General features: G+C 37.3%; 2 protein-coding genes across 2 annotated transcripts in view; one reads left to right on the forward strand and one right to left on the reverse strand.

Annotated features, from left to right (window-relative positions):
* The window catches only part of CDR2 (cerebellar degeneration-related protein 2, 62kDa), a 15,774-nt gene extending 13,715 nt beyond the window's left edge, over positions 1-2,059 (reverse strand). Inside the window, exon 1 of the mRNA XM_009320044.1 lies at positions 1,964-2,059. Within this exon, the coding sequence (XP_009318319.1) occupies positions 1,964-2,059 (96 nt within the window). The remainder of the gene's footprint in view (positions 1-1,963) is intronic.
* A 1,265-nt stretch (positions 2,060-3,324) lies between these two features.
* Positions 3,325-18,512, forward strand: LOC103913495 (transmembrane protein 180-like). Its single transcript, XM_009319987.1, has 6 exons — positions 3,325-3,477; positions 4,243-4,977; positions 7,911-8,065; positions 9,498-9,581; positions 10,564-10,707; positions 18,383-18,512. Exons 1-6 carry the CDS (start codon positions 3,325-3,327, stop codon positions 18,510-18,512), a joined length of 1,401 nt encoding a protein of 466 aa, XP_009318262.1.
* The last annotated feature ends 6,871 nt before the right edge of the window (positions 18,513-25,383 follow it).

Here is a 25,383-nt window from a genome sequence, read left to right on the forward strand (position 1 = left end):
GCCGCCTCCCGCGGGAGCCTTGGCGCCGGAGCGCGGAAGGGGAGGGGAGAGCGTGGCCCCGCTGGAGCATGCAGCCGTGGCAGCTCCTGTCACGTCTGACGACGGCCGTCTCCATCCCCGGGCTTCGCATGTCGGTCGGGCGGTCACCGCTCGCTCTCGTCTCCTCTCCTTACAAGGAAGAGGGAGCCGTGTTCCCTATCTGGGGAGCTGCTGAGGAAAAAGTAGCTTGACTTGCCCAGTTTTGACGGACGAGCACCTCCAAACTTCCAGTCCTGAAAGTTTCCAGAGTCCCCTGCCTTCCCCGAGTCACAGCTTTACAGCGCTTGGGCAGCCATAGCATCGCGGGCTTGAAAGTGGCAGCACTCAACGAGTTTCACTTGCCCTCCTACTCCAAGTGCTTTCTGTTTGCATCTCCCCTCTGCTTCAGCAGCATTTCCCCTTAGTATTACCTCTCGGGACTAGGAAGGCGTTTATTCTAGTTCTGTCTTAATGTGGTTCAAGTCGTGGAAGAAAGATAACGAAGATACTTGTGTTCAACCAGTTTGTCAGGACTGTGAGCATTATGCTGCGGTTTGGGACCCAGTAAGCAGCAGAGCATGATGTCAGCTAGCGTGCTTCAGTCAAAATTTGTTATCACTTGGGAATCCACTTTTCTTCTTCAGACTCGTTCTAGTTTCTTTCAGTCATTGTCATTCAGCTATGGGAGAAATGCAAGTAATGTCATACTGCGTCTCACTGGTTTAAACAGTCTGTTCTTTTGGCTCATCTGTATTAACACAGTTGTAACCACAAGAAATTTCTGAAACTGATGTGCCTTCTGTGAGTCACAAAATGTCAACACCTGTGCTTTATTCAATATAAAGGCTGACTATTAAGAAGAGGGAGGGCATACTCATGCATAATTTCATTGTAGTACAATTAAAGAGCACATCTTCTGGGAAAGGAAGTGTTGTACCTCAACTTCTAATTGAACCTATTTCATAAACAAGGTACGGGACCAGATGTACCAATTATTGTAAAGAGTTGTGTCAGATCCTGCGTATTATAATTAGTCATGGCACTAGAGGCCTGTTTGCACATTGTTAGAAGGTTTTTGTTGACGAAATTTCAAATTTCTTCTTTCTTTCAAATTTTCTGCAGCTGAGGGGACTTTTTTTATTTGTGTAGGAAGGAATTGAGTCAAATACGATTTGAGAAATGACTGATAGCTTGCTGGTAATGTTAGTGTGAAGCACATTTATTCTTGGTGTTCATGGAATTTGAGGAAAAGGAGAGTCTTCCAATTCTCCATTCAAAGACCCATGCAGGGGGCTCCAGGGAGAAGTAGAGATGAAATGTCTAGCTTTCCAAAAGCCCTAATATCTACTACATAAATCACTTCATTAAGTATATTTGTGAAGGCTTGAACAGGCACTTATAGTAATGACTTTCACAGTAATATCAAACTTATTTTTAAAAATAAACATTTCAAATGGCCATCTTTTCAGTAACCCTATTTGTCATTTTAAGTTTCTCAGTAAAAGTTTGTGAAACCAAACTTGTTACAAAAATGCAAAATTTCATCACCTGAAAATGGAAGCACCTCTACAGCTGTAGCTCTGTGAAAAATAAACTTGAAAATGTACGTCACAATCATCCTCAAGTATCTAAAAATTCAGTCATACTCTAACAAATAAATTGGCTTTAGAAAGAAAAACTTGGCTCAAGTTGTTTGTCAGCTTGATTTTTTTTTTCTTACCTGTGAAGTTACCTACTCGTTGCATCTTGTTTCATATTAGAGCATCTTAAATATATATGCAAAAATGCATCCACTTTTTATTTGCTCTTCAAGAGTTCATTTTCTCTGTTGGGGGGGTGGAAAAACTGCTGTTCCATCATCTGCCTTAGCCAGAATAGACACTTCTCCAGTCCCTACCTGATCTGTGGCTTTTGCCTGGCTCTCCCCTGGTGATTAGGAAGTTACCATCTTCCCTTGCAGCAGCCTGTCTTCAGCCACTTTGTAAACCACAGGAAGGTTGGACACAGCCTTGGTTTTCATTCCTGTTTCTTTCATGGTCATTTTTATGAGGAGTTCAGGGAGCTGCTTATAGATCTGCTTATCAAGCTGAACAAGCAGATATTCAAGCCAGGTATTTTGATGGATATTTGAAAATTGCATTTAGGATAAAATTGTTAATATGCAGAGGAGCGAAGTGTGGACTATTGACAAAAAGCAGGTTGTAAAGCTCTGGAGTTAGTGCGCATAGTAATGCTGAAATTTGAACTTGAAGTATCTCTAAATTAATGGCAGACAGCTTCCTTCAAATAGATGTAAAGATGAATAAAGCCTCAGTTAAAAAGAGATACCTGGGAGAAGTATTTTGTACTGGGCTTATAGAATCAAATCTGGTCAAGGACCACGAAGGTAGACATTAGAAGGTAGAGGTTCCCTGGAGCTAGCTATTTTCATGGGATAGCTTATACCAAGCATGCTTCAGTTAATTGCTAGATAGCTGGAAAAAGTCAGCATGTTAAAAAATTGTTGGCTGAAGATCTGTTTGATATGTTAAAGAACTCTATATTCTTGGGCTGAATGTCTGTTATTTGGATGTACTTAAAATGCTGTACATGTGTTACTTGCGAGATTTTATTTGCACGCAGTCTTTTATACTATGAAAATGTCTAAACTATTAAAAGGTGTTTTGATTGTTTTATGGTTTCCATTCATATCTCATTAGTTTATTAGGTGAAAGTATTGCTTCCATGACTTGTTAACAATTAACATTTAAAAATACAAGGACAAAACTTGGTATTTGTTTTGAAAGAAATATTCATCTAAGGGCATGCTGCGTTTGACGTTCATAGCAATGGAATACATAAGGATATGAATTGAGTCACTTCATTCCTACACAGTCCATAATTTTAAAACTATGTAGCTAGCAAGAAAGATCTAAAATGTATGCAATTACTTTGAACTCTACACCAAGATTAGTGTTTGCAATAGCAGATTTTTATATTGAGTCGGTGCACCAGTTAGGAAGGGATTCTTTTAAATTTTTGTCTACTTGTTCCATTGATTTTTAAGCACTGATTATATTTAGAAATGTCACTGACTTCTTAATATTTTGCATCTATTCAGTTTTGGGCTCAGTGTCTTACAACTCAGTAAAATGTGCTTCTCAAAAAAAAAAGGAAGGAAGAATGGGAAATTTTTCTCTGAGAATCCATTTCTACACCTCTGAAACAAGCAAATCTCCCCTGTCATTTTAATTTGGAAAATTATTCTACCAACTGTTGTAATTCTTTTTTGTAACTTAAGGAAGAAGAGAGTTGTACTTGTGGAAGATGAAGTTTGTTTTGGGAATTCATCCTAATGCGCTGGCATATTCCATGACTACGTTAGGTGCTGGAATGATGAACAGTATCTTTAATTTCTACTACGTTAAGCTTTTCCTAAACCGATACAAAATTTCAGAAGTAGCATTTCATCAAGCACAGGTATTGTCCAATGGAGTATTTTGATTACCATGTTGTGCTATGTGTCTGTGTTATCACAACAAAGTATTTTTTTTTACTTACGAATTAATTTTGGATGCATAGCAAATAGTTATATAGTAAATTCATTTTAAATTTAGTTAGTCCATAAGCAATTGACAGTACGCATAAAGCACATCATTTACAGTCTTTAGACTAAAGATCTCCAGACTTTAATTGCTGGAAAGATTTTTACCTTTGATAGCTTGAAGTAATGTTCTAAATTAATCTTGCACCTCAGCTCCACAGATATGTTTGACATTAGTGCTTTCCTATGGACTGTTTAGGTACTTAAATACTGCCTTTATTCTGCAAGTCATTATCCACGTGAGCAACTCTTGTCATAAATGGTCTCCTGAAAGTAATGGGCCAGCTCATGTTTTGAATTACTTGCTGTGGGAGTAATATTTTGGCTTTGCAAGATGAAAGCTCAGATACATAAGCTTTTGAAGAAGTGAAGTCTTACAGACAGGGCTTTATTTCACATGTAGTTGGGCACCTGCCTACTTACTCATCTTGTTTTTTCAAAACTACTGTAAACCTCTAAATACCTTTAAGAATTTGGTCTGGAGTCTGTTTTGACCTGAGAAACTTTCATCTTTCTTTACTCTTTGAAGAGAGATTTATTTTAAATAAATATGGTGTGTATTACTTCTGTGTTTGTATAACCTCTGCAGAAAAATCACGCTAATGATAAATTCTGTTGTGTTTCTTACTTGTTTGTCACAGGTTGTATTTATGATATGGAATGCCATTAATGATCCTCTTTTTGGGTATATTCAAGATAACTCCAAATTCGCATGCTGCTCAAGACGCCAGTTTTCAATTTTATATGGAGCTCCTTTATATGCGTTAGCCTTTTTGCTTCCTTGGTTTCCTTGGAAACATTATGAAGAAGGTGACTGGCTAAGTGGTCTTCACCTCATTGTTGCATTATGTGCTTTTGATGGTTTGCTTACATTCGTGCTTCTAGCACAGTGTGCGCTCTTTGCAGAAATTTCAACAAGACATGAAAGCAGGCTTCAGCTTATTAAATATAACCAAGTAGCAACATTAATCGGATCAACAAGCATTCTCTTTTGTGGTCTCATATCAGATAATATGGAAAATTTTGCGTATTTTCAGGCTTTTGCTGTTTTGGTCGCAGCATTAGCAACAGCTTGTATGTGTTACACAGGCAAATACAGTACTAGTCAATATGAGCAGAGAGAAATTTGTACGGAGAACGCTAATCTGGAAAACAGTGATGGAGCTCTCTCCTGGTCCTCTGTAATTTCATTGACCAAGCAGATTATGACAGAGAAAAACTTCTTATTTTTTGTAACTATGAACTTCTTCCAAGTCTTCCACCTAGCCTTCTGCAACAATTTTATGATGATCTTTGCGGATAATCTTATTCCTAAGGATGTCCTTTCTTCCTCAATAAGAAGTATCATGTATGGAGCAGGCTTTATTTGTCCTCAGGTAGGCAGTTACACTTTTTGATTTCAAAATGTGAAAACATGGTGTTTTACTAGTTTTCATTACTTTAAGGTATCCATTTGCACTCTTTGTTGAAAAAATGCTGTATCCAGCATAAGCCATTGGCCATACCGAGAAACAAATCTAGCTCACCAATGCTCTAAAAGAAGAAAGAACCTCTATGTACAGGCCAACCAAATGTAAGAGTAGGGTAGGGAGAAAGGATAAGCAGGCAGGCTGGTAGAATATCTGTTTGCAAGAATGTGAGATGTGAGTATGCAAGGAGTGAATGTTTTGTATCCTACAGGGTTTACAATACCTAAGTATAAAGGAATGAAAAACATGGTCAAGATAAAAAGTTTCTAAAAGCAAAATCTATAGAATTCTGAATTCTATTCTCTTTGGTTTTGATTGGTAATACATGATGAAAGAATAATCTCTTTTTCAGGAAGTTGCTGAGATAAACTGCACAAAACAGCAGAAAAATTATTAGGTATTAAAAGCATTGTTGAAATACATGGTATCTCAGTCATGGGAATCAAACAAAACTCTGAATAGCTGCTTTTGGAGAATAATGCGTTCCCATTTATTTTGTTGTTTACTGTCTTGGTCAGCTACGTTTACTGGGGAGAGAGAGAGAGGTGAAATTCAAGACCCCTATCAGGGATGAGAGGAGGAGTAATGAACTGGAAAAGAAAAGAGAAAGAGAACCCAAACAAGAAAAGCAGCAAAAAATATGTCCCACAGAATGTAAACATACGTGTCTGCAGTGAATAAAAAAATTCTCTTCACTCCCTTTTTCACTGGATCTTTTAAAACTTTCACTATGTTTACTTGTTGGACTGCTCAAAAACTTAGTATCCTGACTTTCATCATAGGTGCTGATGATGTTCAGAATTTCTGAAAATCAGGCTGTTATGTTCATTAAGTTGTAATGTTTTCAGTAAGTAAAATCTAAAAGAAGATACGTGAAAGTGCAACTGGAATTCACAGTTCAATTTCAGTTACCGTTTTGGCTTTTGCATATATAACATACAAATCCTAAACATACCTTCTCTGTTCCATAAATCCTAAATATCTAGAATTTCAACTTTTATCCTTACCACAGGTTTAACAGTTTTTTTTATGTAACTCAAACAGTTAGCTGATGAACTTTGGAAATAAATCAGAAACTGCAGAAGTTAGGAAAGCTTGAATAATTTTACACTCAATATATAGCAATCACTACTGTTGATAAAATCAGCGTGACGGTGTGAAACAACCAGTCTTTCAGAAAATGCATCTCTCCCTGTTCCCCAGAGACTCTTTGTCTGGAAGGTCACTGAACCGTAGACAGTTTGCTGTGACCTTATTTTTTTCTCAGGTTTTGTCACTTTGAGCTCAAAATATAGTAAGAGTATTCTCTGGTGGCAACGTCCTGAACTTTACTTACCGGAAAAGCACCCAACCCATGTAAAATAAAGCTCCTTCTTATGAACTGTGCTTCAGTGGCCTGTACTAAACTAGAATTCAGCTTCCGTCTTAGGTTCCTTTCAGTAGTGAGTGTGAAGAATAAAACCTGCCTTCAAGGGAAACCTTATTGCTGAAACATAGGCATACAAATTTAAATTTTCATCATTAAGTTAGTATTTTTCTTAGAAACATGCAGTCCGAGAAACATGCAGATAATAAGACATTTTCTAAATCATAAGTGCTTCCTGAGGCAGGGTTATTTCTCAATTATAGGGAGACAAGGTCATGGTTTTTACAATAATACGCATTACATAATGCCTTACCATTTTGAGTGTAAGCACTTTTCTGAAAAATGCCTGAAAACAGCCAGGGGGAGGAGTATGTTTAAGTTTCTTACAACCAGATTTTTTTCTTATAACAACTTTCCGGATTTGTTTTACCTACCTGATCATTGGTCTAAGTAGAAAACTTGAGCTTCTTTAAAATAGCATTTGCCACAGTAATCTTTGTCTGACTGTAGCATCCTGGTTTTATTGGTTATGTTAAAGAATTTAAATGTGGGAACAAATGTACAAGGAGAATTCGTTCCTGTTCTTCATCTGAATATTACACTGTTCATCTCTGTAACACAAAAGGAAGGAGAAAATGTGTATCTTTATAGAGTTTGGGAGTATTTTTTGTGACAGTGTTGAGGACCACATACATGTAGATGGTGACATAGGCTCATATAATAAAAAGAACATAATGCATTACAAAATGTCCTATTTAAAGTCAAAAGTGAGGAACAACATAGAAGAGCTTACGCTTTGTTCATACTATAATCAGCACTTAATACCATTTTCACGAGTTTGCCTGTCACTAGCTTTTCGTGTGGATTACTGCTTGCTAAGATTGGCAGTATGAAAATGCAGCCATACATGTTGTCCACTGGCACCTGCCTTTCTCTACTTGCTGATAAAGTCGCTAACTTGCTTAGATCAGCTGTCTTGGAGAGCTTGCTTTATCAACTTAAAAGTCATGCTTAATTTCTATAAATGTCAGTGAAAATAGTAATATTAATGAAAATACAATTATTGAAAATATTTTTGATCAGAAGTTAAAATTCAAATGGCAAGATGCTTGGTTTACAGTTAATGTACTGCAAAGTTAATTCTTTAAGGGATATCAAACATAAAGATCATGAGCATTCAATAATAGTTAGGGAAATGGCATTTTCCTCAGGATATAGTAGTTCTTAGCTGGCTAGTTTTGAGTGAAGGGAGACCATTCTTACATGATAGAGGTAGCGTAGAATGAGCCAGTATAGTTCTCTCTGTTCAATTACTATTTTTTTACTTGGATTGAACTTTTTAGAAAGGGATGGGTTTTTTTTTTCTTTAATGGGTAGTAATAATTTATGTCTGGTCTGTGCTTTATAGCTCTCCTAATACTGAGATACTGTACTACATCTTTTCATCATATATGTGTATATATTATCTTTTCAGTGCCTTGTTCTTCTCAGTCATACTTCGTTGAAGAAGTTTGGTTATTACAGAATCATCTTGTTTTCCTTTTACTTTGAAGGAGTAGCTGCTGCTGTCATGTTTGTTCTAGGGTCAGAGCACTATTATCTGTTGGCATTTTATCTCACAACAAACATGTAAGTAAATACACTTCCCTATTCATAGATATGGCTTAAGTAATTGTAACAGAGTGGACACTTGCTTTTAATAGCATGAAGATTTTGCCACTGCTTTTATGGTTTTCTTCCTGTTCTGTTTCACTTGTCAGAAAAATTGAAATTCCAGTTACAACTTTTTTCAGCTTTCATTTTATTCTGCTTCAGCTTTTAATTTCTGCTTAAAAAAACCAAAAAAGCCTTAAAAATGAACAGCCACATACCTGCTTTAACATGAGATTCAAGGGAAGCAGAACCTTTTCTTTTTCTCATCCACATAGACACAGAAGATTTCAATAGAGGAACTCTTCAGAGGCTGTTTGCTAGGAAAGCTCAGACCTCATTTTGTATTGCAAAACAAATATTGGTATGTCAGGTATCTGTTAGGTAACCAATACCGAGTCACATTCTCACTGGTACTGGGTAAGTATGATGCCAAGAAGAAGTATTTTCACAGAAGTATATTATGATACATAGAAAACCTTATTTAAAAATAAAGACCTGTTTGTAGCAGAATGTTGTTACAGCAGTTCGTTTTTTATTTCTTCATTTTCTATTTCATTGCTTTCTTTCTACATGTGCTTTCCTATCCTCCTTTTCTTCATCTTCTCTGCCCGCTCCCCTCCCCTCCCCCCCCCCCCCCTTTTTTTTTTTTGTGTGAACAATAAATTGAATTTCATTACCTGCATACTTTAAATGATGAAGATATATTTTGATTTCCCAAGGAAAACATTCTAAGGTACCTAAAGACTGTATGTTTAAAGTGCTAATTGTTCAAAGCCTCCCATAAGTAAAAGCGAATCACACCCAAAATTTGATAAGACATAGAAATCCTTATATGTGAGTTTATGGTTTCAGTTAGCAGTTTGTTAAGAGTTGCCTTTGTGTGTGTGTGTGTGTGTGTGGTTTTAAATGCATATTTATATATAATATAAATACATATATAAGAGTGCATATAAAATCTTTTTGCTATTTTAATTCTCCCACTTTGAAGTTTGTCTTCCATGTAGTCTTTCCAGTAATGCTCATGTCCTTTTCAGATTTCAAGAGGACATTTTCAGTTTCTCTTTCTTCTAAGGTGTTTCTTTTCTCCATGTCATTTAAAATGACATTTATTGATAATCTCAAGCAAGTACTTACGACCTTTTGCACCAGTGTCCACGAAAAAAGGCAAAAAACCTCCACCTTTTAGTTTTGCGTATCAATTTCTAATTCTCAATTAAGAACAGATCTAATAATGCTTTCAGAGCTGCTGTTTAAACAGATAAATCACCATGTTTTAAAGAACGTCTCAGCTTTGTGTATTTGTGGCAATGTCAGTGTTGGGGTGTAAATGTTAGAATGTCAGTTACAATTTCATTATGAAAGTGTATATAAGAACTATGAACATCTTAAATATTTTGTCTTTCTTTAGGGTAATTGTACAAGCTTCATTTAGTTTGTTCAATTTGCCTTTGGCAGATATTGTTGATGCAGATCTAATAAAGCACAAGCGGAGGTATGTCAGTCGTAACTGTTTCTCTTTAAATATGCTATCTATTTGCCATGTTACTCTTCCGTAAGTTAGATTATGTCAAAGTAAAGACAGTAAGTGATTTTTGGATCCTTGACACAGATGTACTTTTTGTAAGAGCAACTTAGCGTAAGTAAAGATAAGAACTTGAATAAAGTTTCCTGCAGTTATCAGCAGAGTAATTTAAACAGATTATTATGTCATTTCTAGTTTTAATTATACTATAGTGTAAGCCAAGTCCTCTGGTTTTTGTGTGTTTATTTTTGTTAGCTTCAGTTGAATTATTTTGTAACCATATATATCTATTGTCACTTAAGGAATTTTCTGAATAAGGTCTTTCTAACATGGCAAAAGCATTTAGAAAGTTTAGCCTGTGCTACTTAAAGTGCAAATTTCAAAGTCTAACTGGTTGCTGTTATCTCTCTGAAATAAAATTGATAAAACCTGCTGTGACGTAGCATATTACAACTCATGGATTTTTTTTTTATTTTTATCAAAGTGCAGATAACTTCCAGTTGGTTCCCTCAATGTTTATATCCTGGTCACTGTATTAAAGGACTTGCCCCTCAAATGTGAAAGCTGTTACCTTCATGAAGAAAAAAAAAGCCTCCTTTTCTGGCCTCATGCATGTAAAGTCTTAAGTTGTAATTGATTCTCCATGCACTGCTCAGTCTAACTTAACTTCAATAATTACTCAATGTGCACAAAGTTGAACTTGAGTGCGAGTCGTTTCAGAATTGGGGCCAAGGTGTATATATATCCCAGAGGTTTATTACCTTTAATTTCCAAAGAAAATTAAATTTCATTATGATAGCTGATCTGTTTGCTATAATGTGTGAACTATAAAGCTAAGTATGATGATACTTAGCATTTGCCTACTAATAGGATTTTAAAAATCACTATTGTAATTAATATACTAATAAGTTTGTGTTGTGTATTCGTTTGTTTTTTTCCTTAAATATTTTAGATCACCACTTTCCTCTATGGTTTTTGGTACCAATGCTTTATTTACGAAGCCTGCCCAATCTTTGGCTCCAATGCTTGTGGTTACAATACTAAATCAATTTGGATATGAGAACCTGAATGATGAAGTTGCTCAACCTGATCCAAGGTGAGTTCAAAAGAGATACTTTAAATCATAGAAATTAACATGAAATTTGTTAATCCTGTCATCTAAAAAGCAAATTAATCTGCAATTAGTTTGCATCAACTGCACTTCAAAAATATGGGTGCTTTAAAAATATTTTCCAGTTGTTTTTTATCTGTATAGAAATAGAAATGTTTTCTAGATTTTTTTAAAGAATATATCATTTATTAAGCAATACACATGAGGATATCTACCTAATTTTGAAAAACAAAGGATATATTTCAGTGGTTAACCATCTCCCATTCTATTGCAAAAAAGAAAAAAAATATGTTTGAGATCACCTAATACCTCTTACTACGATACATATTGTCCTGGCTTCTGTGTTTTGTTTATCTCATAAACCTACTTCCTTAAATATATAATCTAATAGGGTTGCATTTAAGATACATTTTTGTTTGAGAGAAAGCAGTATAATCACTGGAGGGAGGGAATTTGCCTCAAGTAGGAGTATAATTTTGGCTTCAATACTACCTACCATTCTAATGCTAATGATTTCATTGCAGTCCCTGGAGACCTTAATACACAGCATAAAGCTGTGGTTGCTAGTTAGCACATTGGAAATGCATGGGCTTTTATAAAAACAAATTAACAGGGAGTCAGTACACTGAAGGGGTCATAGGCTGTTTATTTATGACCAACAAGAGGAAGTGGCAACATAAGGAATAACTGAAGTCAAGACGAAAAGGCAAAAATCAGTCCTATTAGGATTTGCATGAAAGAACAACATGAATATCCTGGGAACTACATAGCTCTCCTAAATTTTGAGTAGAAACCTTAAAAAATACGTAGAACACAATTGTATATGAACTTTTGTGGAGATAGGTCTTGGAGGAGAAATGAGGGGTTATGAGTCATCTAAGGCTTGGAGAATGTTTTGTATTTGAGGAGTTTTCTAAAAAAATATACAAGGAAAAGCATGACATAAAAGGGCAACAGGTGGTCTTCAGAAAAGCATCCTGACACAAGCAAAGAAGGCTTCATTTTGAGGCTATGTGTGAGAACAGTTAATTTTATTTTAATGCATTCTGTAGATAGCCAGCCACTGAGATGATGTGAAGAAGACATGAACCTCATTATAACGTCAAATAAGATGAGTGATTTTTGCAGGAGAGCGGTAGGTTGAACTGGGTGTGGATATGAGAGGGCTGAATATATTCATCTTCATGATTCAGAGAAATTCAGATTTGAAACATAAAAACTGCAGTTCTGATCCCTTTCAATCAGAGAAATGATCCCTTTGTGGATCAATTTTAAATCACAGTAGCTATAAATCTTTTTTCCCCCAGTAAGTAGCCTCTGGACTATAGCAACAATAAATTTATTGTATATAGAGTTGAAATACTTTGAATGCTCAGTTTCTAAAACCTATATTTTCACTTGAGTCATGCTGAAATTTGATTTCTCTCACTAGGGCAAGGAACAGCATAAAGGTACGAAGCTGAGATCAGTTAATCAAAGAGCACCTGAAATATACTCTATATTTCTCTTGCCCATCCCTTCAGAAATGATTTCTTAAATATGAAGCAGTCTACATGTGTTTTCTGTATATGTATGTGTGAATGTGCATGTCCTTCTCTTTGTAAATGGACTACAGTGTGGACATACAGTCTACAAAGACCAGACTACTCAAGATTGTTTCTAGGAAGTCAGTTTGCCCACGGCAATGTACTCAGACCATTGACTGAGCTAAAATTACTTATACATATTAAAACCCTATCAGCTGATCTCAGATTTCAGCCATAGGCAGACAGCTAAAATACACTTGCCTCAGGACAAAGTTGTTTGGGGACAAACAGAAACAATACAGGAGATCACTTAAAATATACTCAAACTGTTTTGAAAAAAACCCAACAATTTCACACATGTGAATTATATATAATGAAGTGTTATGACCCATGCCAGTACAATCTCAGCTGTGTCCTTCCTCCTTCTCCAAAGCTGGTGGTATCTATTAAGCGTTCTGGAATGCATTTGCTTCATTAGGTGTAGTGGTAGTGAATTGTGAAGATAGCACAGAGGACCCTTACTCTGCATTAACAAAATGTTTGGACCCTGAATAAGTATGTCTTAAGAGTTTCCAGCAATGTTGTTTACTGGGAGAAGAGAGAAGATGCAGTCCAAAACCATAAACTATTTGCTGAATTCTGAATTATTTATTTTTTCTTGAACTGAAAGTTAAATCATAGCAACAGTGATGGAGCAGCTAATCCTGGAAACCATTTCCAGGCAAATTAAGGACATAAAATCATAAGTAGTAGTCAGCATGGCTTCACCAAGGGGAGGTCATCCTTGACCAACTTGATAAACTTCTACAATGAAATGATGAGCCTGATAGACAAGGGAAGAGCAGTGGATATCATCTACCTCAACTTCAGTAAGGCCTTTGACAATGTCTCCCATAAGATCCTCATAGACAAGCCTTTGATATATGGGCTGGACAAGCAGACAGTGAGATGGGTTGAAAGCTGGCTGAATGGCCAGGCCCAGAGGGTGGTGATCAGTGGCATGAAGTCTAGTTGGAGGCCAGTAACTAGTAGTGTACCCTAGGGGTCTATACTGGGTCCAGTCCTGTTTAACATCTTCATTAATGATCTGGATGATGGGGCAGGATGTACCCTCAGGAAGTTTGGTGATGATGCAAAACTGGGCGGTGTGGCTGATGCATCAGAGGGTCATGCTGCCATCCAGAGTGATCTCAACAAGCTGGAAAAAAGAGCTTACAGGAACCTCATGGTTCAACAAGGAAAGTGCAAAGTCCTGTACCTGGGGAGGAACAGCCTCATGCACCAGTATATGCTGGAGGCCACCCAGATGGAAAGCAACTTGGCAGAAAAGGACCTGGGGGTCCTGGTGGACACCAAACTAGACATGAGCCAGCAATGTGTTCTTGTGGCAAAGAAGGTGAATGGTATCTTGGGCTGCATTAGACAAAGTATTGCCAGCAGGTCAAAGGAGGTGATCCATCCCCTCTGCTCAGCACTGGTGAGGCCACACCTGGAGTACTGTGTCCAGTTCTGGGCTCCTCAGTATAAGAGAAACATGAACATACTGGAGAGAACCCAACAAAGGACCACAAAGGTTACTAAGGGACTGGAGCATCTCTCCTGTGAGGAAAGGCTGAGAGAATTGGGACTGTTCAGCCTGGTGAAGAGAAGGCTCGGGGGGATCTTCTTAATGTATAGAAATTCCTTAAGGAAGGGTGCAAAGAGGATGGATCCAGGCTCCTTCCAGTGGTGCCCAGTGACCGGACCAGAGGCAGTGGGCATAAACTGAAGCACAGGAGGTTCTCTCTGAACATCAGGAAACACCTTTTTACTGTGAGGGTGACTCAGCAGTGGAACAGGTTGCTCAGGGAGGTTGTGGACCCTCCATCCTTAGAAATATTCGAAAGCTGTCTAGCCGCAGTCCTGGGCAGCTGGCTCTATGTGGCCCTGCGTGAGCAGGGGTTTGGAGCAGATGACCTCCAGAGGTCCCTTCCAGCCTCAACCATTCCATGATTCTGATTCTGTGAACAAAGTTCCAGTGTTTAATGATAGTGAAAATATGGGTATGTTACAGTTACAGACAGGCAGTTGCTTTTTTTATACAGATACCATTGCATTAGTTTTCTTCCACAGTTATTTCACAGATCCTCTAAGAAAGCAAAAGAATCTTAATAAGATGTATCTTATTATCTGTGTTTAGTTTTTTTGGGGGGTTGTATGTTTTGGATGTTAATGTTCTGTGGAGTGAATGGAGAAAAGTATTAGCAGACCGTCAGTGTCTCCCTTATCTTTCCCTCCAGCATCAAAAGTTTGAACATTGGTTTTTGTATTCTCAGCAACTTTCCAGGCTTCTGCTGTAGTAAAACACATTTTCCAGTGATGAGTTTACAGCTGAAAATTATGGAAATAAGCTTTTCTTGTTCATACTGATTTTTGTGTAATATTGTAATTTCATTTCCTCGTTCCTCATTTCTTGATATATTGCTTACTCAAGACCACATGGAATGCTGGAGCTCACCTGGATGACTTCAACTTGCATACAAAAAAAAAAAGGTCGTAGCTTACAGGGGAAGGGTGTGTCTTTTTCTCCCCTACTTCATTTAGCTTATACATTTGATAGCATTTTATTAATCGCATACTGCCTTCAGAAGTGGGCTTCGTAAATATTCTGTCTTTGGTGCTCATCTTACACCGTATCAAAAAAATCTATCTATCAAAAGCTATCTGCTGGGACAAGCCATGTATCTTCTGATTCTTATGCCTCCAGCAAAAAGTCTGTAAGATGACACTACCTCACCTACACCTCCTCATCATTCCAGTGATTACATTTTGGTTCTTCAGCTCTGTGATATTATGACTCCTTTACATCCTCCATGATCAGGATATTTCTTTATTGCTTCATTAGAGTACCAAAACTCCGTTAAGAGTACCAATCAACTATAAGTTGCCGGGTTTTAAGCTTTGCCTGTCTTTTGTTGCCATCATGCTGCTGAGCAATTCACCTATGTATGTTCTCTGCCTTTAGTAAAGACCACATTCCTAAGCAGCTTATTAGGACAACTGGCATGTTATGAGTGAAATTCTTATCCCAGAAGACCTTTTGAGACAACAGTTCATCATCGTCTTGGTGGCTTCTGTTACAGTTGTATTCTGCAGGGCACCCAAGCCGGTAAGACAGTGAAGAGGTTTTATACAGAGAGTAAAAGTCTAGAAGAAGGAAAATTCAGTCCCCTTTTTCTTTCATCTGTGAGGTATCATAAGATTCATCAAAAATGAGAAAATGCTTATCACTGAACAGTGATCCCAGTACTGTATTAGACCAGGCATTCCAAAGATCTAGACTGTCTTCCTCTGTACTGAAGCCTTTGAACTGACCATTAACTTCACCAACTTCTTACTTACCAGTACCAGTATTTACTTCTGCCTCAGTGGTAATATCTTCTTAGTCACAGTGACGTCTTCTTCCTTAGGAGCAATCCAGTATCTCTTGGTTTTGCCTCTGGTATCATAACTCTGAAGTGTGACTTCTGCTATGAATAGTGGATGTCTCTTCCAGAAGTCTTCTTGCTTTTTGGTGTAACCTATTTCACACAAGGTTGGCCTATATATTGTACACAATTCCATATGTGTTACACATGGGTTTGTGTACATTAATACACACATTATACTGCATTCTTGGGCAATGTGGTCACTACACATCAGTTAAGCATTTTGTGGTGGAAGCTAGCTTAAGAAGTATTTTTTAATATCCTTAAAATTTGAGCAATAGCTTGCAGAATGGAGTGGTCCTGGTTGGGTTTTTTTTTTCCCTTTTGGTCTGTCATCACAGCAAAGCATTACCTGCCTTATATGGCTTGGGGGTTTTTGTTTTGCTTGGGTTGGGTTGGGCTGGGTTTTTTTAGGTTGGTTGTTTTTTTTTTTTTTTTGCTATGGAAAAGATACCTAGTTTAAAAACTCCCTCTTCTGGAGAGCCACTGCAACTACAGCTGACTTCTCTTAAAAGTGTGCTTTTCAAATTCGTTCTTCAGAATGAAGTTATTTGACAGCAACTCTTCATTATTTATTGGAGGCACTTTAAACTGTTGATGCTTTCATATTGAATTACTGGACTACATCACATTCTATTCATAGCGATATTAGGGCTGTTTAGTGAAAGATTGTATGTTTTATTTCTGCGTGTGCAAAAAATGTAGACATGGAAATTTCTGAAGTTACTGGTTCAGCTGTTATTATGACGAAATCTGAGTTCTGCTCTTGATTTATCCCAGTCCCTTGATGAAATATTTTCCCATTCCTTGTTTCGTGTACTATAGATATTTTTCATAATTCCTGCAGTAACTTAAGGTTTCACAGTGCAATAAGTAATACTATTTTCTTAAACCAATATTGTTCCAATGAAACCAAATTGGGATTGCACCAGTGTGAGTGATTTGGCAGATGTTCTTTATTTTTCTGTCCTTCCTGAAGTCCACATATAAAGACAGAATAATTTTAGTACTGAAAACTGCAGTCCTCTTTAGTGTACAGAACAGGCAAAGTCCAAGCCCCAACATCCTGTTAACTGTGTCTTAGTCCTGTTTTCATCTTTCGACAGGTAAGTAATTTCTCTCTGGCCTCCCTGCTGAGACTGCTCACACAGTTAACTATTGGCAGTTGTGACGGTGGTATGCATGATGTGGGACCTTGTTTACTTGTAGGTGGACTGAAAATGCAATTGAATACAGGCCAGTAAACAATGTCCAAATGGTAAATTATTGTCACTGCCAATAAACATTGGCTATGGACCAGTGACCTGCTAGTGAGCGCTTCCAGTCTTAAATGCAATTGCCCAAGTGATTAAGTAATTCACTTTATTTAAGCCTGTGGGGTTTTGTTTTCATAGGTAGCATTAGCATGTACATGACTTGAGATAAATTATGATCTTTGTATGAGTGTGTGTATGTGCTAAGGAATAAATTTGGGCTATGTTGCAGGTTGCAAGCATTTTTTCTGTTAAATGCAGTGAGACATGAGTTGATTCTTTCATAATTCAGAGAAACTTTTAGGTTTTATTCAAAAGCCTGCTCAAGTTAATGAGAGGTTTTTTTCACAGATTTCAGTTTTTTTTGGATCATGTCCATAGCTGTTCTGTGAGTCTCCTATCTCATCCCTGAATGCTAAGGAAAAAAGTAGAAAATAACATAAACTGCCTCATGGAGAGAAAGTTCATTTAGGGGCTGTTTCTCAGCTTGAGTTGACTTTCCTGATATTGAAGTAATTAGAATCCAATAATTAACAGAATGTCAGTAGATAATGATTCTAGCTATTAGATGAATGCCTAAATGTATGCTTTGAGCTGTCAGAAACCATACTGTTCATAAAAGGGTACTCATTTAACTCCTATATTTTCTTTTTTGATTCATATTTGCTGATGCTTTTATCTCTTATTCCTTAGAGAAGATTTAGATGAGGAAATACCATGCATCCATTAGAATAAATGAGAATGAGTGTTAATTTCACATGTATTCTTTTTATGGTTTATATTATCTTGTAATCATTTATTTTAAAATAAAATTAAATAAGGCTTGATATTTCAAACAGCCCTTTACACCATAACTGAATGTTGTGCATTAATTGTGACTTCCATCTAGCACTCAGCAACTATAACAACACACTATGTGGATAGCTAGTAGCACAGATTTTAACTTAAATAAAATAATTTCATGTTAAAATGTTTGCTTCCATTTTCTGCTTTTCTTTCTCTTCCAGATTTTTCAGTCTTACTAAACCTTTTCAGGTGCTCTGTTCTATAATTGGATTATATTGCTTAAATTGATTTCTATATTACCTAATACAGGTGTGTACTAAAGTAGCGAACAGGATTTCTTAGGTTATCTACAGTGTATTAAAATGAACTCTTTGTGTGCTAATTATCTAATTTCCTCCCAGCTATTATGAAAGGAGCAAAAAACATAAAATACATATCTGTATGTAGAATTAGAAAATATAATTGAAGTCATTTGATTTCTGAGATATTTATATTTCTTTTATTTAGAATTGATTGTACACAGTAACATGTATATGCGTATATAATGTGAATGCTTTAAAATAATTTGTTGTGAATTGACCATGAAAGTTAATCTTCACCATCTTGAAAGCTGTGTTTTCTTCACCAGTTTGTTTTTAGGTCTTCATGATGCCATGTTCTATTTGATCTGTCTGGTTCCACTTTGCATTGCAGTCATACAGATCCTGACGTGGACTCCCTTTTCAATCCAGAATAGTCATATGACAGCTGTACGCTAAATATGTTACAGTTGGTCAGTAAATCTTCGGCTGAACTGTACCACAAAAGACTTAGTATGTTTTAAACATGAAAAAGCAAAATTGCATTAAATGGACTCTTAGACCAAATACAGTTTGAGCCATTTCAATAAAGTCGCATTCTTCAGTCTATATAGACTACAACACAGATCACATTCAGCCTTAATCCTGAGCCTACACAGAGTTTTTTCTAGTTCGGTTGTTTGCCTTTAATGGGCTTTATCCTTAATTACTAAATAAAGTCCTTTCTGATATGTACTTGTCACTGTGAACTCCTTTGAAGAATGGATATGGCAGATCAGGTAAAGGAATCCCAACCCAGCACCTGGAATTCAAGGGAACTGTGTTTTCTTAAGCTTACTGAAATACGGTGGACTAATGCTGCCATACTGATAAAATGGCAGATCACTGAAGTTAATCTGGAAGACCTGTTGGACATCCCTCATGGATGGCAGGGAGATGAAGAGAAAAATTTAGATGGTGTCTGGCTGACCAGTATCAAGACAAATCTGACAGCTACCACAGGAGGAGCCAAGAGTAGTTAACTACCCTGTAAAAGCCTGTGTAAGGCTAAAGAAGAAAAAGATTAAAATACTGTTCGATAAAGTGTTGCTGGATATGGAAAAAGCTCCATACTTCCTCACGGGCTTTCCGAATGTCTCTAGCTGGTGGTAGGTAGATGCAGTTTTCTGGCTCTAAATGTGAAAATTATTTTGAAGATACCATATTGTTAGTACTTCATACGAAATGTCATTGTGGTAAGAAAAACATTAGCGTACGGATGTAGTAGTGTCCAGTTAGTTGGGCGAATCTAAGCACATGCATATTGAATCAAACTCTCCCTGCTGAGTAGTGTTACATTGGCAAACTCATTTGATGTGCTGACAGTTGAAGGTAATTTCTGATTAATCAAGCTGAAGTTAGTTAATTTCTGATTAATTCTTACCAAATCTTTTCAGTTAAGCTTTTAAATGGATCCTGTGATTTTTATAAAATAAAGTTTTTTTGACAAAATTTCAGAAACATTGAATCTTCTCTTTATTTTACACGTTATAATGGTAAGATACATTAGCATGATTACAATACTCCTGTTTAATAAATATTCTTTTTCCTCCATTATATCCACTGTGTAACTGTGTAATGATAGATAGCTTAAGTATAATATAATCACTTCATTTTTGGTCTTTGTTTTGCCTGGGCAAACATAATTTTAGAAGCACTTTTCTTACGGAGTGCCAGTCACTTAAAAGTACAAGAAAGGCATTGTATGTATCCTGATTTTAAAGTGCTGAGCCAGCTCATTTCTAAGGCTCTACATTTATCGTGACAGGTAACTTGGAAAAGAAAGGAGTGTAAGAATTTGCCCTGCATTTTGGTGGGACACTAGCATAATTTAATGAAGAGGTTTGAGATCTGAAATACCAGTGTTGAAAAAAATAGTCTTTTGTGCCTCAGTTTTTACATTTGCAGAGTAGAAACAATGTCGTTTCCTTGCCTTTTTTGAAGTGCTAAGTGCTTTCAAAGCGATGAGTGAAAAAGTGGGATAGCATTGTTAAATATTTAGAAATCCAAATGAACCCTTTGATAGGAATATGAAGATTTATGTTAAAATGCAAGAAGCCAGAAGTGTGATGAAGTTTTAAGTTGCGTTATCTGTTTTTTATCTCTGTCTTGTCAGAGATACCATTATTCATTTGCATTGTACATGCTAATAGCATTATGTACACATACTGGTGTCACTTGTATTTACATATCCAAAGAATATTTACACAAATACCAGAGCAGATATGGACTGTGTGTTTAGATTCTGAATTTTAAAAGATTTACTGCATTGTATGTATGAATTTTCTGCCTGAAAGGCAGAGGGGGAAAAAGCCGAAGGACAAAAATCTGAAGGAATTTTAAGTTAATGTAATCTTTGATTCATTATATGAAACTGTTTTCTCCCTGACAGTTCCTTTAAAATGGTAATAACTAACTTAAAATAGTTCTGTTTTTCTTTACTGTTTCTGTATTTCCTAGACTTCCTATGTTCATCCTATCCTCACAGAATATATATTTTGGTAGGTGAAAATGTTACTGTTCCACAAATAGGGTTTCTTAGATGACTGTGTTTGTCACTTAGTTCTAATATTAAGTTATTAGAACATAGTGTACAACTGGGAGAGTACTGCACTATACAACAGGAAAACTAATAAGTGGTTTTAAGAGTCAAAATTATTCCAAGAATTCTTTGAAATGATCAGAATTAGTTTTTCTGGGAAATGTTTGGGAAAGATACCATATTATTTGCTGAAATAAGAAAGGAGTAAGGGCTGATATGACTGAAGGCACAGTTTGAATAGCCTCTATAAACTGCTGCATCTTTAGAATTAAGATAGGAAAAGTAAATAGTCAAAGATTTCTAAGCAAGACAGCCTTAAGGTATGAGAGATTAACTCTGTAGAATAAACTAGTTTGGAAAACAAATCCGAGAAATATAATACAAATTATTTAATATGTAAAATATTAATAATTTTGCAAATTATAAGAATTTATTATTCTCCCGTTTGTCTGCCCTGTTTCTCTTGCTATAAGGGCAGGAAAAAAGTATCTGTCATCCCACCAATAGTCAATCCAAAAGAGGACTGGAAAACTGCTTTAAATTCAGGTGGTCGTCTTATTACAAGAATTACTGATAGAAGGTTGGCGGCATGTTATGATTGACATCGCTTATTCTCCATTTCTCTGTCACCCACTAAACGTTGTTACCCTCTGCTAAACCTACGTGATTGTTTTTGGCCATGAATCAAGTAAGGGATGATCAAAGGCAAAAGTTCAGTGTCTTGCAACAGCTGGTTTGTCTGCTTTCTCTCCTTATTAGCTAATGGTATCTGAGCTTGAAGTCCTGCTGCTGGAAAAATGCCCCAATTTAATCTTGATAATTTAAGAGTGTCTAAAATAGTCCCATAACTGATAAAGAGGATTTAAGTGTGTATAATATAAAATATGAAATGCTGTGATAACTTCAGGGAATGAGAAATTTGATGCTTGAACTAGAGTTTCTCTATAAATTCTGAAAATTTGGATCTTAATACAATGAATTAATTTTATTTCTTGAAAATCACTAAGTAAAAGCATCTACTAGATTTAAAAGGATGTTATCTAATAGACATGAAAGAATGTTAGCCTAATATAGTAGTAATATATGGTTAGCGATAGAGTGAGAACATTGAATAAATTACAACAAAGCTCATTTAATTTTAAGTAGGAAAAAATTAGATTTATGTTTTGTGGAGCTTACAGGCCTGCCTCTGTTCTCATCTTGTACAAAATGACCTTCCCAGTCTCCTGCTGTGCTGATTTTGGAACTGCTCAGTAATTCATGAGTATACTATGTTGACATGGCTAGTAGGATGTTTACATTTGAATAGGTTGTACAGCTTAACGGGCGCTGTCAGGAAAGACAAGCAGGAAGGGGAAGGAACGGTTAAGATAAGCCACATCTCCACAAATACTTCCAAGCTCTTTCTTACAGAATTAAGCCAGCTCGGGAAAAAGCTCAGTAACACACGCAGTCAAAAGAATTCTAGCTGGTTTTGTAAAGGAACACACAACCGAGCCTGGGGGGAGTTGTCTTAGAGAGCTGGACAAACCCACAAGTGGGCTTCCTGGGTTACCTTCGGGAGAAAGGAGTTTAGATAGACATCTGTGTTTGTTTATCTTAAAGACCTCTGTCTGGTCATCACTTTCTTACTATTTTTTAAATAACAGAAGGGAAAGTTGTTTTATCGCTGTACTTGATAGCGAAAATTGCAGATTTACATCCTAGAACATGTGAGGCTGTGCAGCCAGCCCTGTCACTGTGAGTCCTGCTCCAAAACCAGGCTCCTTGTGGTCGCCACAAAGCAAATGCAGACTGTGTTAAAAATACTCCTTCCGAGGTAGCTATTCAAACCCTTTGGGTATGTTTTGGATCTTTTGGACCCTAGGGATTCAATTGATTATAGAAATTTTGTGCTAAGAGAAAGAAGAAACACTACCTAAATAGTTGAGGAGAAAGTAGAAAAAAAGTGATTCGATTTTTTCTGGAAATCCTCTCCCAGCACACTAATTGCTTTGAATGATGTATGAATACACTTATACAACAAATAGTTTTCTGAGATTGTCCAGCAATTGGTTACAATTCCACCAGCCTATATGCAAATGACAATACATCAAAATTATTACCTAAATATTCATGAATAGTGTGTTCTTTATAGCCTGTCAAGAGAAAAATATGCTTAGTATACAACTACTGCAGCAGAATATTAATGACAAATGTAACCCTGGCTAGGAACTTTGAAAAATCTCATTAAAACATACCCAGGTTGTATACTAACAATGCAAAGACAAAAGCTAGCTTATTTCTTAATTTATTTGGTATGCAACTCATTAGCTGTATTTTACATGTGATGAAATTAAGATACGTTTCCCTGTGAACAACACGTAACTAACCTGAAGCAATTTTATTTATTGGTTTACACATTGTGAGCAGATGTCTGTTTAAAAAGCAGCAAATTCAGCTTTTGTCATTTTGGATTTTGATTGTAAAGTTGTTTTATTCCTGGAGGGGAAAAAATAAGCTAATCTGACTTTACAAACCAGAACATACATAGAAAGGAGAGTCCTAATCCCAAACCAAATAAAAAGAAATAGACCAAAAAGGCGTCTTAGCCCATCTAGCTACCGGAGAAAAAAAACCTTCATGTGGAAAACTGTCTAAAGCTCTCATGTCAAAAACTTTCCTCAAGGAGGTTAAACATCAGTGAAAATGAACTGAACAGAAAAATCCTCTGGCAATATTCTGTTGTTGCTCTGGTTTTGCTGATTTCCCAGGATAAGCAAGGTTGGATGTGATTAGTGCTTGACCAGAAGATCTTCCAGGTAGAAGCCAGGATCCCACGGCGGTTTGACTTCCAGTGTCATCCTTACCAGGAAATTAAGGGGCTAGACTCAGCCTTTCAAATCTGATCAAAAGGAAAGATACCCATTTCTTGTGGTTGTTAAGAAACATTTTTCGGAGATTAGAGAGGATAGCCCTGATGCCATACTCAGCTGGAATTTGATTAACGAGATAGGCTTTGTCTAGATTTTCTTTCCGTTTCAGTTGGATACAGTGTTCTTCACTTCTTATGCCATTACCACAAATAACCTGTGTTTATGATAGCATAAGTGAGAACAGTGGTGCCTAACCCAAACCCACAGTAACTATGGCTTTGTTCTAGCAAAGGCACATACTGCTTGTCCTGGTTTTGGCTGGGATAGAGTTAATTTCCTTCCTAGTAGCTGGTACAGTGCTGTGTTTTGGATTTAGGATGAGAATAATGTTGATAACACACCGATGTTTTAGTTGTTGCTAAGCAGTGCTTACACTAGTCAAGGACTTTTCAGCTTCCCATGCTCTACCGACTGAGAAGGCTGGAGGTGCACAAGAAGCTGGGAGGGGGCACAGCCAGGACAGCTGACCCTAGACCACATCCACAGCCTTTCCCTCATCCACTAGGCGGGTCACCTGGTCATAGACGGAGATCAGGTCGGTCAAGCAGTTGTTGGTCAAGTTGTTGCTGAGCAGTGCTTACACTAGCAAGGACTTTTCAGCTTCTCATACTGCCCTGCCAGCGAGAAGCTGGGAGGGGGCACAGCCAGGACAGCTGACCCCAACTGGCCAAAGGGACATTCCATACCATATGATGTCATGCTCAGTACATAAACTGGGGGCAGTTGGCCGGGGGGCAGTGACTGCTGCTCGGGGACTGGCTGGGAATCGGTCGGCAGGTGGTGAGCAATTGTACTGTGCATCACTTAGTTTGTATATTCTTTTATTATTATTATTATTATTATTATTTTCCCTTCCTCTTCTGTCCTATTAAACTGTCTTTCTCTCAACCCACAAATTTTACTTTTTTTTCCCCCTGATTCCCCCCCCCGTCCCGCTGGCTGGGGGGGGAGTGAGCGAACGGCTGCGTGGTGTTCAGCTGCCTGCTGGGTTAAACCACAACACTACTGTATGAAAAGCCAAAGGATTTTTATCCAGCTTGACCTGTCCCAGATTAAAATGTTCCGATAAGCATTGTCTGTTCTAGGCTAGCCTTCCTCTGTAGGGTATTACTTGCATTAAGGGTACATTTTTATCCACTGGTCTCCACGACGCCCCACCACATCCCCATGCACAGAAATAGGATGCAGGAGCCTGACTCTGAAGTTCTTGTTTTCCTGCCCAGACAATGACTTCTTCCTCCGCGTGCACATCCCACAGCTTCAGGAAAAAAAACCCTGGATCGAGGGCCTCAGATCCCCCCGTGCAGTGACCCACGCTCCTGCTGCAGCACCGAGGCTCTCAAGTTTTGTAAAGAAGCCTTTATAAAACAAAAGGTTGCAGAAATTCCAGGTGAGCAGTAAGGTTTACTCTGAGCCGTTGCAAAACAGTTATTTACAAGAAAAATTGCAATGTCTGAGGACTTGAAGCCGAAGTATTGTATTTCAAACAGTTGAGGTCTTTCATCTGCAGACAGAAGACCCTTTTGAAAAGCAAACCGTGTAACGACCCCATTTATCTTTGAATGCTTGTGGTTTTGGTTTTTTAGGAATCTCATCCTCTCCGTGCCTATTGACCTCAAATTCCTGTGTACAGGAAAAACCTGAAGATAATGGAAACCAAACACTGCTCTACGTAGCAGCCAAGAATTTCTCGAATGGATGAACTACTCCCAAAATTTTGAACCTTAATTAAAGAAAGGTACTAATTATCCAGGGAGTTCCGCTGGGCCGACATTAATCTGAGCTACCAAGGCAGCGTGTGGGCGATGCCGGGGGGATTCAGGGCCAAGGAGCG

Source organism: Pygoscelis adeliae, unplaced genomic scaffold, assembly GCF_000699105.1.
Source record: "Pygoscelis adeliae isolate BGI_AS28 unplaced genomic scaffold, ASM69910v1 Scaffold242, whole genome shotgun sequence".
Taxonomy (NCBI): domain Eukaryota; kingdom Metazoa; phylum Chordata; class Aves; order Sphenisciformes; family Spheniscidae; genus Pygoscelis; species Pygoscelis adeliae.

Coding starts and splice junctions, on each gene's coding strand:
- LOC103913495 (XM_009319987.1), top strand. CDS start 3,325: ATGAAGTTTGTTTTGGGAATTCATCCTAATGCGCTGGCATATTCCATG. Junction 4,978..7,910: donor CAGGCTTTATTTGTCCTCAG/GTAGGCAGTTAC, acceptor TTATCTTTTCAG/TGCCTTGTTCTTCTCAGTCA. Junction 8,066..9,497: donor TTTTATCTCACAACAAACAT/GTAAGTAAATAC, acceptor GTCTTTCTTTAG/GGTAATTGTACAAGCTTCAT.